This window comes from Ambystoma mexicanum, chromosome 9, assembly GCF_040938575.1.
Source record: "Ambystoma mexicanum isolate Mex_15411 chromosome 9, UKY_AmexF1_1, whole genome shotgun sequence".
NCBI lineage: Eukaryota > Metazoa > Chordata > Amphibia > Caudata > Ambystomatidae > Ambystoma > Ambystoma mexicanum.
The window spans coordinates 712,011,977-712,032,264 of NC_090931.1; the positions used below are offsets into that span (position 1 = coordinate 712,011,977).

Sequence of the window (20,288 nt, forward strand, 5' to 3'; positions counted from 1 at the left end):
TCCTGAATGCGTGGAGCCTGTTTCCAATCATTCCTTCTTATGGGCTCTGTTTTTTGGAACTATTTTCTTTGTATATTTACCTATTCAATGGAGTCTATAGGACCCCATAACTCTTAAGTGCATCTCTTTTTTACTATTGCAGCTCACAGCTCCTGATGGGAAGTGTTGCTGGGGACCCTTGGGGTCCTCCTTTGATATCCTTTCCTTTATCCTAAAGTAACTATAGTTTCTCTCCAGAAACGTTATAGTCTGAGAGATTGGCACATTCCACCTTATGTGGAGTGCCAAAGGGATACTTAATATCCCCCTTATCTCTGCTGCTGTGACTTTTGTGTGATTTTTCTACACCAGGCTACGTCCATAGCTTCTGTAGTGCACAATAGGGGCACCCAAGAACAAATTAGGGTCCTCCCTTCTTTTTTTGCCTTTACTAGCGTGGTTGTTGTTTGTTAGCCCTTCTACCATTCTGTAAGTGTGTGTGGGGGTGTGTGCGTGTGTTGCGTGGGTGTCCCCACATGTTCAATGTAATAATGTCACTGCAAGAAAACTGACTTTTTTGTGAGGGGACATTTCTGCTTGGACATAGAACCGTCTCTGTCTGGGCAGGCAGGAAGTGGTGGGGGAGTTTTCCACCCCCCCTTTCCTTCGTCTGCCAGAGTGCCTGAATCGGACCAGCTCCCACTGGGGTATGGCTGTCCTGATTGGACAGCCAAACATCCCCTTTCTGTAAACTGCAGAGGAACATTGCAGAGGAGTAAGGAACTATATAAAAAGTGAGGCTCCTTGAGTGAAAAGCAAGTCGACCACTGGAACCTGAAGTAACAGAAGAAGACGACCACAGATGCCTTCAGACCCTTTGCAAAACTGTGAGGCGACCACTGCTGTGTTAACTCTGTTTTCTGTGTGACAGAGGAACTCCACAAAGAATGACTCCTTCCTTTTAACAGGTGGAAACAACCAGTCCCAAGATAAACTTTTATTTAATCCCTAGGTCCTCTGTGTTTCCAGAGCTGCGGAACTCAAATACCAGAAGACCTGCTGCCCATTTCGAGTGCAACCTTGTGTAAAGGCTGAATCTGTCCAAGTGTTTGCTGATCCCTCAAGGACACTGCAGAGACACAATCCAACTCGACCAGTCCGCCTCATCCGAGTGCGGGACTGCAGGGACCAAAGAAGATTGAGCGGACGAATCACGTCCATTGTTGGTGCTGCAGGAAAGGCATCAAAACCACAGAGTGACCAAAGAAGTTGATGAAAGCTGTGCCAGAGGCCTTCCCTCGAAACTGCTGCTGAGAGATCCCGTCCATTGTCCTGCCTTTCCGCATCAGACCAAGGAACCCGGAGGTTGGGTCCAGAGCTGCAACATCATGGAGCATCCACCACAAACGTTTACTTCAAACCTAATGTACTATGGCGAAAAAGGTATTGCTTACCTGATTCCAGAAAGTCGCTCCAGAGTGTTGGAGTGCACGTAGAGGTGTACAGGAAACCCCCTCATAACCTCTGACTCAAGCTGCTGCTAGTGTCCCATTAGCGAGTTCTTTCACAGGGTCTCTCATGTTGGTTAAGCCTTCTTGTATATTCCTTACTAGAGACTAAAAAGTAGCCACAGGATCATTTGATTTCTACTGCTTTGCAAGACTTTAAGCCACTACGAACTGCCTTTTAACCAGGGTTGCGTTTTTGACTTTGAAAGACTTGCAGTGCCGCAAAACTGCTTCTAGAACTTGAAGCTCTGCTACGATAACACTTAACAACTGTTTTCCTTCCCAGAAATCACTATCTTATATGTGTATGCTGACTAAAGGCAATAACTGTATTACTTTGTCGGTGCGCTTTATTACCTATAGTACGGTAGACCTGTCAAACTCCTGTAACAATTGTGCACGTTCAGCAACTACCAAATAAGAAGTTGACTTTTGAAAGTATTGTAAAGTATACCTATGTTTGTTGGTTTATTGTGCCAAGTATTTAACTGTGACCCTTGTGTAAATATAATATATATTTCAATGTAAATGTATGTGTAAGTGTTACTTTGATGTGCATTACTAGCTAGGTTGTGTACTTACCTGCAGCTCACCTCTTCCTCTTAAGATACACCTGACTGCTCTGACACTCTACCAAGGTCTCTGAGTAGTACAGACTGATGCTGAGAGTTCGGGATCTACAAACCACTGGGATAGTTTACTAAAGTCTTACCTCCAAGTGGGACTTTATGAGAACTCCCCTAACGGGAGGTAGGTGTGCAATCTGTGAATTTCATTGCTTTAAAGCAAGCTGCTCTTCCATTGACAGCAGCTACACAAAGTAGCTCGGTACACTATCAAAAATAAATGTTGTGGGATGTCTTTAACATGGTTGGTGGAAAATCAAGGTCTTGGTACTGCCATGTATCTTCCTTGTTGAAGAAGATATATTCAACCTATCTGTTGGACAGAGGCACATATTACCAATTAAATCTATAGGTATATTAATAGAAGGCTATAGTGCAAATTAGCACATCCCTCAATGCTACAATGCTGAAACATTTACTGCAGAAAGTGAAAGCTACTCAAGGCATGGAAATATATATGGCCTCCCTTGATCTATCTTCGGCTTTTAATTCTGTAGTGCATGAATGCTTGTGCGATAGAATCCTTAGATTCAAGGTTCTGCGAAAGCTTGTCCAGGTCATTGCTTCGCTCCATCAAGACTCCAAGCTTCGAGTTTGACTCAGTAGGAATGGAGCTGTATCAACTTAGTGGCCAACGGCGAGAAGTCCAAGGTGGTTGTTTTCTCTAGTGGGAAAAAGCCTTTAGTCAAAGATGGTCATTGGGTCCAGTTGATAGGGTGACCTCTATTCGCTACCTGGGATACAACTTGAACTGCGCTGCATCCTTTAAGATGTGGAAAGATGCGCTTAAGGTCAAACGTATGCCTATGAGGTCCCATATGAAGTGTATTGTAAGGAAAGTGTGTAGTTTCTCCCTTTTACCGGCCATCAAATACTATCTGGGGAAGGTAGAGCCTGTCCTGTTGTATGGCTTAGATATGGCGTTTGTTGATTTGGAGCCCTGTCTAGACACCTTCCAATGGATCTTGTGGAATAATGTATTGGGTTTGGCATCATCTATTCCTAACTCGGTAATTCACCACAAATGTAATCTTGTCGCTCTTCATGCCCGACAGCAGTGTAGACAATTATTGGTCTACTCCAAGTTCTTGAGGCCGCCTGCTAATGCTCTCTTTGCTGACTTTCATCATATGTTGGAACATGGTACGGTTCCCTCCCTCAACCTGTTTAGGACTCGCATGAGTGATCTATTGGTGCAAATTGGATCGTCTGATATGGAACTCATGGGTAACCCCGACAAAGTGAAACCTAAATCATTTCGAGACAATTGGAGGTTGACTATTGAGTCCTTATCCCGTTACTCACTCTTTCGAGAACATGCCAAGTATCCTAGAAAGAGGGGAGACATGCCGATATATCTCCAGTGCTTTCCTTGTCACAAGGCCAGACAGGTTTTCTTATGTTTTAAGTTGAACCAATTCCACACTAGAGCGAGAACTAGGCATTGGACTATGTCCAACAGGGAGTTTTTGCAAATGCCCAATTGTCATTGAACGTTGTAAACACTGGATTCTAGATTGCAAAGCTCTAAGCTCCACTAGACTGATTGCCTTTGATAAGGAAAAGGATAGCTTCTCCTCAGAATATTCCAGAGAACTGTTCTGGTATCGACTGAAGAAATCACTGATTATTGCACTTTTTCGCTTTTTAAATGATATTGATTTTAATTGCTAATTTAATGTGTTTTTTTATGATTTATGTAAGTATTGCGGAACTATGAATTTGTTTGTATGAATTTGTGGAAGGTTTTCTGTAAACCATATCACAATATTATATATATATTGAAATGTTAGCGTCTGTAGCCAAGAAAAGATTTCCCGGTTATACAATGTAACTGGGAAATCTTCGCCAAAACTGACCTCGCTCCTGAAATCTATCTGAACAAGATCGTTCCTGTTTATAAAAGGCTACTTTATACAAAATATAATAATTTGAACATTTTTCTGGTTGCTGAGTATTTACACAGATGGTCATCTAACTCCAATAAATGTTGTACTTTTTTCCCATCTGTGATGGAAAATATTAACCATTTTCTTCTAGAGTGCTCCAAATATTTACTTTTACTGAAAAAGCGGTTATGTCTAATTCCCTCCAAATTTCAAGCGAGTTGTCTCAGAGACGCTATGGTTATCTGTACAATTATGTCACAAAGAAGTTGTTTTCACAATCTTGAGCTATTTAGCTAAAGTGGGGCATGTATGAAAAACACTAGTCTACATTTCTATTGTATATCTCAGCTTCTGATTTAAAGTGTTATAATAGAATATTATCAATTGTATCTTTTAAATAGTTTTAAAAGCTTATATTTGTCTTTGGAATCTGTGATTGGGGTTGCCTGTTTTGTGCTGTCAAGTTTAAACTATCTGTATATTTGCACGTAGACATTTTGGCATATGTTCCCAAAATAATGTTTTTTCTGATCTCATAAATATGAATCAGTCTAGCATGGGTATGGTAGCCAACGTAGTTTTTACTTGTTTACATGAAGACGTGTGTATGATTAGGCTGGCAAATTTCAATAATCTGCACATTTTCCCATTTTCTCTACAGAGTTTCTTATTTCTGATGATGGCGGGCAACAAATGATTTCAATCAGTGATGCCTTCATTAGAGGTAATTCGAACAAATCCATGCACTGATAGATCGCCAAGTCGACAGATGACCCTCTATGTATGCTTTGGAAAACGTTCAGTTCTGGTGAAAATGTGGTTTGAATGAGACTGGATACAATACAAAGCAAGATGCTGAATCAGAGATGGCAGAAGGTGTCTTTAGTGGAACCTGGTTAAGCAGGGCATTTTATTACCTTCTTTGGGTTTGGGTACGAACAAAGCGAAGCACCACCAGGTTGTGACATCACCTGATACTGGCATGAGTGACGATGAGCATCTTGCTACTATTTACAACCTGAGTGCTTTGGAATATTTTATTAAGGTAGAACTTGGCTACTATTTCGATGAGTTGTTACTACCAAATAATAAGTAACACCTTAGTAACAACTAATAGAAATTGTTTACTGTACAAGTTGTTTTAGATACTTTTTGTAAGAGACCATCCTGTTCCGACCAAGTCAGGAAGGATTAGAAAGATATTGGGGAGCATAGGCAGGATTTCACTGGCTATCACCTGTAAGAATGGGTTACATGCACATCATAAAAGGCAATTTGGCAGCAGGTTTTCAGTATGCTCAGAGGGCAGGGGATTCCAAAGTCTAATGATATTTATGCCCTTACAAAGAATGAGACCTTTGGGAAGACAAAACATTCACAATCCTCTTAGGGAGGAGAGAAATGGTGTGCTACTTGTAGGGAAAAAAAGGTTAATTTGTTAGTTAGTCTTTCATTGGACAGGACCTTCATGGCGAGAATTTCAATTTCATGATGGAAGCCCGTTCTGTCTTGGGGAGCTGATTCGCAAACTAGGACCCAGGAAGCTCTCCTTTTATCTCTTTGTACTCATTCTATTCTAAACCAAGCCTCTTTTTTGTGAACAGGACTAGATTGGAACTGATACAGAACCTGTAAAGGACTCCAGTCATCGCTTAGGATTATGCTTGTATGATTAGCTTGCTTTATTGCCTTGTCCCATAAATAGAAATTGGACAGATGGAATCTTCACATACACCTTTTCTTTTTCTTTTCTGTAATGCAGCAGTGTGGAAAGTTATTCAGTACAAAGCTCCTAAAACCAGTAGACCCAGCGTACAATCAAACTTCAGGTCATCCTTGCCTTAAAGAAAATAAAAAAAGGTACAATGGAAAATCTTAAAATGCATTGCCTACTGTTAGGAGTCCTTTACTCTTAAGTCCTGTGATGAGGGCTTAAATAGGGGTCTGCAACCTGCACCTCTTCAGATGTTTTGGACTGATTCTTGTGTCCCCTCATGGACAATGCTGGGTAGTGCTGATGGTATTTGTAGTTCAAAACATCTGGAGAGCCAAAGGTTACAGATGCGTGGCTAAGAAAGGGCCAGAAGGGCCAGCCTGTTGTGTTTGCAGGGGAGTCCCCCAAGTTAGTCCTGACTCACAATGCTACCTGGGGCTGAGCAGTCTGACTTTAACATTGGGAAGGGAGATAGCTAGTAACGCATGATCACACTATAAAGGTAAATAAATATGCGCCATACATTTACTGAACATTTTGCTCTCTATTAAAAAGCCAATACAAATACTCTGAACAAACACTGTCATATACATGCCTATTCAACTATAATAGCAGAAAGGAAAAAAAACTGAGGAAAGATATTAAAAAAATACAACAAACTACACCCAAGGATTATGACCAAATTCGAGTATTAAAACAACAGTACAAAAACTGGATGAGATCCAACAGAGCACTTCAAGGGCAAAACGATGCAGAACAAATGCTGCATGCTTTAAAAAATTGCAACACCAGAGATCTGTGGAAACTATTGGCCCCACCAACAGATAATCTACCAAAAATGACTAACTAATGTTGACGAGCAAGGATGGATTTCACACTTTCAGAAGCTTTACAACATAAACTCTGAATTACACTCTAAAGACTCTACAAAACATCACACCTGGACTCTCACATGGCAACTAGAGGATCTAGAATGAGCCATCACCAACTTGAATCCTTCACGTGCCCCGGGACCAGATGGCCTCTCAAACCAACTTATCAAAGCCAATAAAACCTTATGGGCACACTTTTCCTCCAACATCTATGAAACCATTAACAAAACCAAGACTATTCCACCTTCTTGGAAGACGGCAATTTTGATACTCATTTTTAAAAAGGGAGATACAAAGGATCCAGCCAATTATAGGCCTTTTGCCTTGTTGGACCCCCTAGGAAAAATGTTTGCTACTTCTCTTCTGGACAAATTAAACACCTGGGCCAAAGCAAACAACATACACGCACCAAGACAAACAGGCTTTGTTAAATATGTGGGAACCAACATCAACCTACTCCTACTTAACTTGCTGAAGCAAGAGGCCATCCGCAATCAAAGACAAATAAATGCAGTATTCATAGATTTGAAGCTCGCTTTTGACCTAGTCAATAGATCACTACTATGGTCGAAATTGCGAAAATGGGGCTGCCCTGATGATATCTTGGAACCAATAAAGTTACTGTATGGGGAAACCTCGATTAGAGTCCGACTGTCACAAGACGGTACAGTAACTGATTCTATCCCAAATAACAATGGACTCAAACAAGGTTGTCCCCTAGCGGCAACGCTTTTCAATTTATTTACATCAGACTACGAAACCGAGACATACTCGCCATTATCAAATCCACCGAAATGAAATGCCACAACCATCGCGTGCCTGATGTATGCAGACGATATTGTGTTCACAAACTCCAAGAGGCCTCCAAACAGCCTTATTAAACCCAGAAAACTAAATGAAGATAAATACACAAAAATCCAAAATAATGCTCCTGGCGCCATCCCACAGAACACAACAGCAGCCGAAACCATTTCTTCTTAATAATCAACCCCTTGAACAAGTAACAACAGTTAAATACTTGGGGATTTGGATGAATCAATCACCCACTGAATCAAATTGGTCCAGCTATCAACTGGCAAAAGCTTTATCTCTAGCCCGTCAGGGTCGAGTTCTACAATTGAAGTATGGAAGATTCACATTTACACCATTTATATCATTTTACAGACAAAAAGTCACGTTTTTACTTTATGGAAGCGAATCCATGATTAACATCGACAGATCTATATGGCTGTGTCTGGCGGAAAGTGCTCAGTTTACCTCAATCGTTTCCGATGGCCCGAATCCGATATGAACTGGCACTTCAGTCTCTCGCCTCACTTCAAACATGGCGAAAATTAGATCTTTACAGGAAAATCATCTCTGACTTGCATATTCCAGCGCTACACATTTTCCATAAAAAAGAACTCACAACTCACGCAATTGCCTTACAAACCTGGAAGAATCATATGAAAAATACTAGAATAACGGCAGACATATCCATGGAGCAGCTAACTCAATGCCCTTGTTTTATAGTAATTGCTTAGGCAGGCAGAGGATTTCGAAAGCAAATCATGATCGGCAGAGCGACCTGCAACGATTCTCGAACTGCGCATGCCGCCCTCGGATGCCTAAGACTTCCATTCAAAATGGCTGCACTCTTTCGCAGTGGTTGCCGAGCGCCACAAACCTGTGGCCATCGCCAACGCGGTATGAGCGCCAAGAAGGTGCCCGCACACTAGGAGAAGCCGAATGAGAGAAGGTAAGTGGCATGACACTGTGCTGGTGTCTCTTTTACTAAATTTACTAAGGTATCCACACCCAATTTTACAGAAGATTAAAATGCATGTGCTATTTCAGGAGCCTTAAGAGTTAGGAAAATTCAGGAGAGCAAGTTCTCTAAAGAAAAATCAAGTTAAATATGAAAAATTCCCAACAGTGTTCCTAAAACATTGAACAATAATTAGGTACTTGTAGAGAGTTTTAGATATTTGAAAAGTATGTCCATGAAGTTCAGCCAGAACAAAACTGCAGGCAGTTCATTGTTAAAATGAAATAGAAGTATTACCAGAGTCTCTCAAAAGCTGCAGAGCCACGGCATCCTTTTGTCTGGAGAGGCGAGTGGGCGACTCCCAGGCCTAGGTTTGACAACCAAAGCATCAGCATTAAAGTGTTGCAGAGCTAGAGCAGTAGCTCCTTGCCCTAATGGTCAGGATATATATGAAGCAGGACTGCAGCTGAAGATCAAACACCTAAAAAGATGCGACTAATGATGGATTTGAAGTCAGAAGACCCTAGAAACGTAACCCCAGAGCGTTGAAAGCAGTCTTGGAGGCCCAAGTGTCGTGGCTGTGGGTATCAGTTTGGATGTCAGCTTTTAGTTTTGGTTCCACTACTAGCTCCTGTTTCATGCTCTGCCAGCAGATTAATGGGTGAAGAAAACAATTTTATGTTCTTTCATCAGTGGCTTTTTATTTTCAACAAGTTATTTTACGGAAAATGTTTGCTGGCAAAAAAACATTGAAAAATGAGTTTTTATGTTTGGGGGTTCCCTTGCTGAACAGCCCCTCCCCTATTGTTTTTTTGTTTTTTGTTTTACTATTCCTGACCCCTCCCACCCCCAACCCTTTATATGACCCCCCTATATTTTTCAATGGGTTTTTTCGGCTAAACATTTTTGTTAAACACATAGAAAAAATAGCCGTCGATGAAAGAAGGGTATACGGAAGAAAACGCCAATGGCAATATTGGATTAACCCCTCAAGGCAAACCAAGAAGAGCTGAACCTTTAAAAGAGGTCAGCTGCATGCTCCAGTGGAGGCAAAGGGCATCTTGACGGGCAATCCAAGCAAGGATGTCCGACGAAGGAGCAAGTAAGTCTTGAGCAGCAACACTGCTCTACTGTGGTTCCAGTCATGATGCATGAAGGTCTGTTCCATACCACTGGTCCAACAAAAGGTTCACTAGAAAATCCGAAGGCTGCAGGAAATCTTTTTTTCTAGTGAATCCCTCTTGATGGAAGTTACAGAAAAGCCTAAAGCAGGTTTCCAGTGCACAGTCTCGGCTATCTTGCCAGCTGCAAGGATCTTTATGGACATCTCATCTTTCGAGAATTTCACTGCAAGGTTCAAGGTATGGTTCCCCCGAATAGCTCAGGATCACCTTAATCCTCAAACACATTGACTAGGGGCAAGGCAAGCCCATCAATCTAAAACTGTGAACATTTCAGTGTTTGGCAATCTAATTGGGATTGGCCACTGAAACTCAACTTTTATGGGCACCAACACAGATGTGGATTGTGGTGCCAGAGATACTTGCATTCAATCTGAAGCAGATTCCATTCATCCCAAGGTGCCATTGTCATGCCTGTGAAGTGCTTGCATAGGCAGAAAAGCAACACTGGCCGTCCCTCATTGCACAAACACATGCAGAAAGACCATAAAAACTGTTTTGGAGGACTTTTAAAATGCATTGGTAGTCCCTCTGATGTGGGAGCAAATGGATGCCAGGACTGTAAAATGTCGGTTCACCCCCATTCTGGGGGTGTCCTAGTTACCTTACTATAGTGCTTACCTTACTATAGCACTTAACCGGTTTGTTTGTGTGTGTGTGTGTCTGTCTGTGTATGGGGGATGTTGAAGGGATGAGGAATAATGTAGGCATTCAAAAGCCTTCTAAAGTTCAGCAATTCAAAAGTAGGTCAGGTGTTAGTATGGGGGTTTGAAAATGTGCAACATCAGCCCTGAATGTATGGCCTGTAGTGCATCTTTAATTTCATTGATACACCAATATAAACTATGCAGGTTCTCAAACTGGGAGGATTACCTACCAGGGTTTCATATTAAGAGCATCTATGTAGGAAATGATACTATCCCTTATCTCTTTCAAGCTGGCCCACAATTGTATTCCTCAGATATGCTCTTTGCCACAGGTTAACATGATGGCTTTTATCTTGTAATTTCTGTTTAACAATATTCCTAGATGTACATGCATGTAAGATGCAAATCTGAAGTGAAAAATATTTTGTTTTCTTTTCAGAGTCGCTGTTTAATCGAAGGGTGGAGGAGAAATCCAAAGACCTGGCCTTCACCCCATTGGGTTGGCATAATAGCAGCCTGGAACTGCTGAGGGAAGAAAACGGGGAGAAGCAGGCCATGGAGAGGTTACTGTAAGTGAAACCAAGTAATGTATCCACTCTGTTTGTGAAAGGCAGAAATTGTGACTGGTACCATACTCCAAACTTCACTTGTATGTTCGGTCAGTTTGCAGTTTTCATTCCTGGGTGTCACTTCTAGTACTGTGTTCAAACAGCAACTGCCATGATTTCTTAAGTTTGGGACCAGGTTTTCTCTGTCCCAATTACCCAAAGTAGAAAAGATTATACACAGTCAGTACAAGAGTACCAAAAGCTACCACAGACATGTGTTTCGGCATAGCATTTCGGTGCTGAACTGCCCAGGTTGGTGGGACCAGACTGATATGCAAATGTGTATTTCTCCTCTGTGAAGGGTATAGTGAGCTAAAACGTGGTTGTATACCCTCCCGAGTGGGAACCTATCCATAGAACAGGTATTTGGCTGTGTTTGTTCTCAGTAGAGGGGCTCCCAGACATTTTTGTTAATGTTTTGGTTGTTATACTCTCGTCCATTTAGTTTTGGGCCTTTCCTTTGTTTAGGACAGGCTAAATGGTTGCTCTCTAGATGTTTTGGATGACAACTCCCATGATCCCTCCACCATTGACTATTTGACTATGCTCACTATGGATGATGTGAGTTGCTCTAAAACATCTGTAGAGCCGTAGGTTGTAGACCGCTGCTTTAGGGGAACCACAAGACAACCTAAAATGACCATTGGCAAACATTGGCTCACTTTGAGCCATGCCCTGCACCCTATTGGCTGGCCGCCCAAACCTTTGTGTGGCTGCTGATTGAATGATTGGCGAGAATACCATTTTTTTTTGTACTTGGTTATCAAACCTTTACAAAAAAACACTCATTGGTAACATGACAAATTAAAACTAAATTACAAGAAATTTATATTTTGTACCTCCTTCGTACATACTATAAAGACAATCACTACTCGTACAATCACATAAAAACTTAATACGACTTTCATTCACATTATAACTAGGAAAAAAACAAACTAATACATTGCACATTATATCACTACATAAAAATATCAATAAACGCATCTACGGTACATACAACAATTTATGCTTATGTGAACTAGTCAACTTTAGCAAAATTTTCATTAAAATGTTATCCACTCTATCAGGTGACTTTTGATTGCATCAATATACATTTGTCCGCTGTCCTTTCAGACCTTAACCATACAGCCCCCTCACTTTGCATGTTGTTCTTGAGTGAAAGGGCCTCTTCAATAAAGTCAAGGAGTTTAATTAATCGGATGAAAATCTTTTGGTTGTAACCCCATATACAGGTTTCCCCCAAGCTTTCTCTGCTCAGCCATGAGAACGGGGATGGATATGATCCAAAAGTTCTACATCTACTCAACTCAAATAATTCACAATATATAACCAGGCGCTTTAACGATTCTAAAACAGTAGTTTGGGGATCAAAAGCGAAATTTTCCAGAATTAGTATTTACAAACTCGCTGCTTCCAATATTGCAGCCATTCATTGGCAAGTAATTGATTCAACTTATACCGCATATACTTTTTTCTTGCCTGCTTACATGGAAATATCTCCAAGTACCGGGCCCTATCGCCCCATTTTCTGTGAAAGTTGGCATAATCACAATAATTATAGTATGCTTTACTCATGCCAATTTGGTCTGACAAGAGACACCAGTAGAAAAGCTGAAATTTTCTTTTGCAGGATGGGAGTCCCAGAGTAAGATCTTCCTTGGATATCGTTGTCTCCTCCAAAATAACTTCCATTTTGTATTTAAATTTTGAGATTGACGGAACACCACCATCTCCTAACCAAGATAGCAAAATCTTCGTACAAGGTTGTTTTGGAGGAGCAAGCATTTTAGCATAATTGAGCATGCGCCAATGCCATTTTATTGAGAGTCCAGTAGCCCAAGTTCATGACATATAATCATATTTGGAAATGAAAGCGCTATACCCTTTATTTCAAAATTACAAATATCCAGTACATAAAGCACGATAGGTTCCACTTTTAAAAGATAAAATTGGAAACACGGCAAAAGTGAAAATTGACAAGATTTGTTGAAGATGATCTTCATCTGAGAGGTAAGCGCCTTCAGCTAGTCATTAAGGAGGTCCTTCCACATCAAAATAGAGTACATGTTCGAAAGGCAATAGCCCAAATAACGAATGCATACTTGATTCAAGTGCCAATTAAACCTGGCAATTTTTCTCTTGCCGTCAGAGAAAGAAATGATAAACAATTTAGTTGTATTGATTTGCAGATTGTTTTACAGCAAAACTAAAAAACAAGTTTAGTTTGATTTGGAGGCCAAATGGGGTACGGTACAAAAGAACAGGTTGTCAGCAAAACCTATCCAATTTTCAGCCAGCTTATCCAATTTTGACAGGATATATGACATTTCCGCTCCAGCTAGTGTCAAAGTCTACCAAATACAAATTGAACAGGACTGCAGCTAAATTCCAGCCCTGTTTGAGTCCAATCTCAGTTGGAATAGGGTCTGTAACTGCCCCCTCTTTAGTCAACCTTATTTGATAAATAGTGTTTTGGTGTAAAAGTGCAATAATACCAAATCAATCGGAAAACCTAAATGGATCCTTTTTTCCCATAACACATCTCTAATCACGGTGTCAAAGGCCGCCGTAAGGTCAAGCGCTGCCATATAGACTGGTCCGTTTCTAGAGTGTTTGGTAAGTTTGTATAAATGAGCCACAATGGATGCATATAAGGGGCATCCCATATGCTTCCTGAAGCCTATTTGAAAACAAGGCAACAATTTAAGACGAGTAATATATGCCTGAATTAAATCCAACACCAACAGGGTAAAGATTGTAGCCACAGCATCCATTAAGGCTATATGCCTATAGTTATTAGGAGCCTCAACATTTCAGTTCTTATAAATGGGCACGATAATAGCCGAAGACCAGGAGGTTGGGATTATTCTTGACAAATAAATGGAATCAAATGTAATTTTTAAAATCTTGGCCCATAACTCGGCGCGACTTTGATCAAACACAGTGGTATCCCATCGGGCCCTGGTGCCCTAGAACCTTTGATCTTAGAAATGGCGCTCCCAATATCTTCAATAGACCAAGGAGAACATTTCAAAATCAATGTCTCAAGTTTTCTGGATAAGATATGTTCGAAACCAATAGGCAAGGCATATTTAGTTTTTTACAAAAGCCACCCATAAGTGCACAGGGATACAAGCTTCTTGCAACAAAGTTCCCACTCCTGTAAGCAGTCTGAACATTGACCACACTTGTCTCGTATCATACTTAAAAAAGATGTCACATTTTTTGATGATCATTTCTATAAAGTTCATACTTTAAAGCCTTCGCCCTATTCCGATACACCTGAGATATGTTATGCTTAAGCCTCTTATACTGGGTCCACTCATAATTAGCTAGGCGAAAGTGTCTACATTGCCTTCTAGTGCCCTTAGGAAGGTTCAGAATGATTTCTTTAAAGCTATGTCGGTGGGTAAGGTTCACTACAGACTGCTTTTGTAGCATCCATTTCAAATGCTGCTGTAGCCGTGCACAATTCTGACCTTCAATTATAATACTCACAGGCCGGCCAACCTAGATGCATAACAAATGACTGGGTCCTCTCGAATTCTTTGGATAAACATTAAACATGTTTTCTGATCCCATCTTAGCGAAATCCGTGGACAATCAACTATCGTAAAAACCAAAGCAGGGACGGCTTCATATCTACCTATCGGAATATTCAGCTTCAAGGTCCGGGCCAAATGATCGCTCCTATGAGGATTAATAATAAGCAATTGTTCCACTAAATGGATCAAACAGGTTGTATGAAGGAGTAATCAATCATTGAGCGAGCTGGCCCTCTACACCATGTGCAATCAAAATAATCCTGTGACGGCGGGATGAGTTGTAGATCCCAGGACAGAAAGTACTCGACCCATTTGGTCCCATTTAATACGGAACTGGTAACGGGGCCTCGCTGAGATTTCGTACATTGTCGGTACGGTTTAAGGCATGTAGTGTTAAAATCTCCACCCACAATGATCCTTAGTCGTGGGTTTCTAGAGGCAGCTTCCTCCAAGATCTGATTCAACAGATCACAGATATCTAGCATGGAGGAGGCTAATCGGTTCCAGTATAGGCATACCACCAAAATGGGTTCCTTTGTGTCTCTTGGAAAATACAATTCTACATCGAAGAGTGACTCCTCTGCAAACACCAATTTTGAGCCAATCCTACAGGATTTATCAACCAATATTGCAAGTCCCCCCGAGGGGCGGCCCATTGCTCCCCGTTTGGCAACCTGACAATGGATATCATATCCCTCTTCTACAAACTTGGTTAAATGCATAGTCTCCTGAATCAGAATGAGCCCCGGGCGTGACAATGCATCAAGGTGTGCAGCCCAAGACAAAGTTCTTCAGACCACACGAATTCCATGACATACAAGTCACCCCGATCGGCTCATTCTAGCAATTCTGATTTGAGATGTGCACCTGGTTGGAGGTAGCGGGGTAGACCCCGCCATACCTGTGAATGCAGTCGCAAAGCTCATAAATTGCTTTAGCAGCTCTTCGCTTAACTGTGGATGTGTCTGCCCCTCAGAAGATGCAACTGTCGCCTCTATCTTTAGTGGGGGGAGCGTCGACAAAGGCTGTCGCTTCAGTTTCATAAACAAACATGCACGGAGTAAGTCTGATAAAGTCAAAATCATCTCTGTGTTCCCAAATCAAATTCATAATGATAAAAGAATGGTACCCGCAGATCATCCTATGGGAATTAAGAGGAGATAAGCGGACCCAGTCTATATCATCCATTCTTATTGTTCTTAGAGAAGGGATGGCTTGAAATGCCCTAAGCATTGTGGAGTGATTGAGACTGGATTTCCTATTTGGTACCGTCTTCGCTTCCCACCCCATAATATATGGCATTTCCGGATTTAGGATTCCATATTCCACACTAGAATCAACCTCTTGTCTGTCTTTCGAGTTATTTTGAAAAGAAGCAGTTGGGGGATTAGAACATGCTTTTAAATCTCCCTCGGGTAGTCCCCATCTTTCGCTTGGACTCCTGACTCATTCATCCCCTTTATGGGAGCAGGAGCAGCATTCTCAGGGTGCATATTCACAGACCCCGGTTTGCCCAAATTAACTGGCGACTGCACTATTTTCTCTTTAGAGACAAGGATCCTCGCGCTACCAGGCTGGGCTACATCATTTTTCATACCTTCCCTTACTTGGTCAGGAGGGACTACTCCACCCATACCTTTTAAATCTAGTCAACGCTTTTTTAGTCACAAGTGCAGGGTAGAATGCTAGTAAATCAGAATGTTTTTGTTGCTTATGTGTGCCCAACTCCTCGTTAGATGCCCCTCCAATCATATTAGATTTAAATTCAAGTGGGGGAACTTGTTCTGTAATTTTTTTATTTAATTTTTTCTTTTTCAGAATCCTCTCTAGTGGGACCAAATTTGCATACTGGATATTCAATAAAGCTTTTGTAAATCAATGGCAACGTCTTCATTAGTTAAGTTACATCTACCCTTAATATGTGATGCATGGTTATCGTTTTAAAAAAAAAATGAATTCTTTTATTTTTTTTTCCATCTAAACTCAAGCAGCCATTTTTGTTTGTTTGCGGGACAACACAGCAACAGAGCTCTCTGAATTAACCAGGGGCACAGACGCCATAGGAACCTATTCATGAGTAACAAAGTGATCATCTTGCAAGTCTATCAAATTAGTTAGGGCAGAGGGGCTATCAATAGGTTCCGAGTAGGGGCCCTCCACAAGGTTCCCCAACTCTTCACCACATACTTGGTCATGGTTACAATGCGTACTCTGTGAACTTTCCATGATGTCTTGCACAATTTTTTCTGAATCGCCATTGAATTAGACGTAACTACTTTTGCAAGTTCCCTCACTACAGCTGACAAATTAGATTCCACTTGGGTGGCAATGGGAGCTGCCAGCTCCACAAAGGACTTAATAGGAATACCCACCATCCTAAAGTCACCAGGTCTTTACACGGCCTTGTCCGCAGTGCTCACAATTGGTTGATTTTTTGGAACTGTTGGGGCAGCCACCGTGTCCCAAGCAAAAAGGAGCCCTTCCAGGCGATTTAATTTGCATAGTATTTCTACTAAAGACCCTTTCATGACTCCAATTTTGAAGTGCGTTTGTTCAAGTCCTCTGTCCAACAAGTTTGAAATTCGTGTTCACCCTGAAAAGTCGGTGCCTAATTCTGAGGTGTCTTGCAAATGCGGTCCACCCATAGCACACGTTTCCAGGGCATTCAGCTCAGTGTCATGGATAGAGGTGCCTATATCGGGGTAAGAAAGCATTAATGCTGCCATTGGCTTTAAGTCACCCTGTCCATCAGTAGGGGAGCTGGATTTAGGGTTACCAAAATACCCCATAGAGTAATCAACCTTGTGAGTCCCTCCAAGAGTGCCAGCCTTTACCGAAGTACCTCTGATTGAATGATTAGAGAGATGGCTTAGACTAGTCCATGAGTGAAGGGGTATGTCTAGGGGAAACCCTGACCCTTAATTCTGCTGGGAGTGTGCCTCAGAACTGTTCTGCTGCTTTTAAGGATCATATCTCACCATACTGGATGGGTCCTGTGTCCTTTCTCTCACTTCTGGACATCCTGCCTGGCCTGTCCCTCGCGGTCATCCTAGTCCTCCTCACAGAAGGGGATAGATGTCCTATTCTGATACTGTGTCTGGGGCTGTTTTCGTGCCGTCTTCATGAAATATCCTCCTGGTTGTGCACCTTGGGTGTGCTATCATTCAGATGATTGTCGGGACCCACCTTTAGGAAAGATTTCTCTTTTGGCCACTTCCCCCCCCCTCTCACTCCCACCTCCATCCATAGTTCTATGGACCACCCAACCTTTTGCTTTTGTTTTTGAACCTGTCTTGGCCTTTTGCAAATTTATTACGGGGAAACTAAATTCTTTCAGACTATCAGTACTAACAAACTAGGTTTCCTTTTTTCTTTAACTTTTTGTAACATTTTAACATTGCACACATCATTTTACAATGCAGTGCAATGGGGAAACTTTGTCTCACCCTAGACTGACAATTTGATTTTGTGTTACTGATATATAAGCTGCGAGGGTGTAGGAGAAGTAGACTGGCAAGAAGGGCCATGTGTGGGGCTGCAAACTTTAATATGAAAGAAAAAAAACTCCCTACTTCTAAGGGGCTTGCCCTGCCTCAACCTAGGAAACTTTAGGGACCTGCCAGAATGTCCGTCCAAAAGTAATATGTTCTCAGTCCTCTGTCAGAAACCTAACAATCTAACCACAACACTTAAACCAAAAGTAAAGGTACCGAGAAGTGCCCGGAAGTGCCTGTTTCGCCTGGGGAGAGCCTGCTGTGCATGCCGTGCTTGTGATCACCGTGTTTCTGTGGATTTTCAAGTGGACTTTCATGGACTGATTTAAGCTTTTTTCTGTTGCTAAGGAGACAAGCCTCGCCCACAAACCCGGAAACGTTGCCAAATAGGCACTGCCGCGCGCACCAGCGCGCGCGCACCGAGAAGTGCCTGGAAGTGCCTATTTCGCCTGGGGAGATCCTGCTGTGCCTGCCGTGCTTGTGATCACCGTGTTTCTGTGGATTTTCAAGTGGACTTTCATGGACTGATTTAAGCTTTCTTCTGTTGCCAAGGGTGAGGCATTTAGTACCTGAATATCTGAATATGCATATATACTTTTCAAGTATACATCAAGTCCCCTAAATATTCATATATATCTCTTCTAGAGACAAGCCCCGCCTGGAAACGTTGACAAACAGGCACTGCCGCGCGCACTTTCGCGCGCACAGAGAAGTGCCCGGAAGTGCCTGTTTCGCCTGTTTGTCCTGGGGGTCCGGGGCTCGGGGCCCCGAAATGCTGTTCGTGTAAATACGAGCATCGAGTGAGAGAGGTTGTAATTGGTCCTCGCCATAGAGGTAGAACGAGAGGTATCGCGATTGAAATATAATTTTGTATCTCGGGCTCTGTCGAAGGGCTTGTTCACTTTGCCGCATAGTAGCAGGCGGCAAATAAAATAAATAAAGTCCCGTGTCCTCTTTGGTGAGAGGGTGTTCCTGTACGGGGAGTATGGTGGGAACCCTAAGGAGTGGCACAATGCCAACACAGTGTGGGGCCCATAAAAAAGTGGAGAAGCAAAACACAAGAGGAAAATTGACGAGGCAAAATACAATCATTGCAAGTGCGAGTATAAGATCTTAAAAAAACATGACCACTATGAGAACAAAATGGGTGAAACAATGGCCATTTTTTTAGGTGGGGAAATGGGCGATGGCAAGTCAACTCCAAACAAATGCTCTAGCCCGACCAACTCTGTTCCCCCTAGGAGTCATGAGACTGAGGAACTGATGTATACCTAGCCCAGCAAGGAACTAGAAGGGGGTGAAATCATGTCAGAAACGGAGTCTTTTCCGGTCCTAACCAGGATACTCAACCTCCTGGATAAGGGGCACGAAAGGACTCCTGGCGAGATACAGAAGTTAAGATACATGATGGTAGAGAGTACAGAAAAAATGAGTAGGCTGGAGGGATGTAATGGGAAAATAATTTGGGAAGATGCTAATGAATTGAAAAGAATGATACTAATTAAACAAGATAAAATTAAAAATGTGGAGCAACAAGGCAAGAGGCTGCGGGGGAAAACAGAAATTAATACAACAATGACCACATAGCAGAAAGTAGGAAAAATGCTGGATAGTCCATCAGCATTACTGAAGGTGATGGAGGATGAGGATGCCCGAATGCAAGTACAAAATCAGGAAAATGGAGGCGATCAGAAGCAGGAAGAAGAGACACCGTATGTGTGTCGTTTCACGCAGAGAAAAGAAAATGAGAGCAAGGGCCCTGAAGAGAAGAGCCAAGAGTGAGAAGGGGAGTACTGCAATGGAGTCTAAAAAATTGAAAAAATCAACCTTCTCCTAAAATGAAAAATGCCTCCTCCTAACATTAAAGATATATGTAGCCTATCAGTAGAGGGAGGCCAACTAGACTTCACCCAGTTAAATGAAGAAAGCAAAATAGCTTCAAAATAGCTTTGGAGGTGAAGGAAATACGGGATAAACAAGATTCTTTCAGAAAGAATGAAATGGACACTGCTGTGGGTACCCAATCGGAGAATAACAGTAAGGAATATGGTGAAGCCACGAATACACACTCAGAAGCTATGAATCATAAAGGGAAAATGAGCAAAGCTAATTCCAAAAATAAAGGGTCCAAGACAAATAAAAAAAAATTATAATAAAAAAATACAAAAGAAACAGAACAGAAGTAAAGTCGAAATTATTAAGGAGGAAAGGAGCATTCAGCAATTTTTTGGTGTACAAAAAATAAGCAAAAGCCTATAGCAGACAGAGTCCCCGATAAGGTGGAAAAAGCAGAAGAAGTCAAAATATCCAGTAAGGCAGTAGATAGCCAAAAAGATCTTATTAGCTCTAAACAGTCTGAGGAGACGAAATCAGCGGGAGAGCATGGTAGTGAGGATACAAATAGTAGTGAGCTGCAAATGACACCTAGTGAAGATATTAAAAAATTGGTACAAGAGGCTCTTATCAAAATTCTGCAGA

General features: G+C 41.8%; 1 protein-coding gene across 7 annotated transcripts in view; it reads left to right on the plus strand.

Annotated features, from left to right (window-relative positions):
* Positions 1 to 20,288, plus strand: part of PIKFYVE (phosphoinositide kinase, FYVE-type zinc finger containing) — a 1,728,392-nt gene that overhangs the window by 441,436 nt on the left and 1,266,668 nt on the right. For all 7 annotated transcript variants that reach the window (XM_069615611.1, XM_069615606.1, XM_069615608.1 and 4 more), the window contains 2 exons: positions 4,664 to 4,726; positions 10,603 to 10,732. In XM_069615611.1, the coding sequence (XP_069471712.1) occupies positions 4,664 to 4,726; positions 10,603 to 10,732 (193 nt within the window). The remainder of the gene's footprint in view (positions 1 to 4,663; positions 4,727 to 10,602; positions 10,733 to 20,288) is intronic.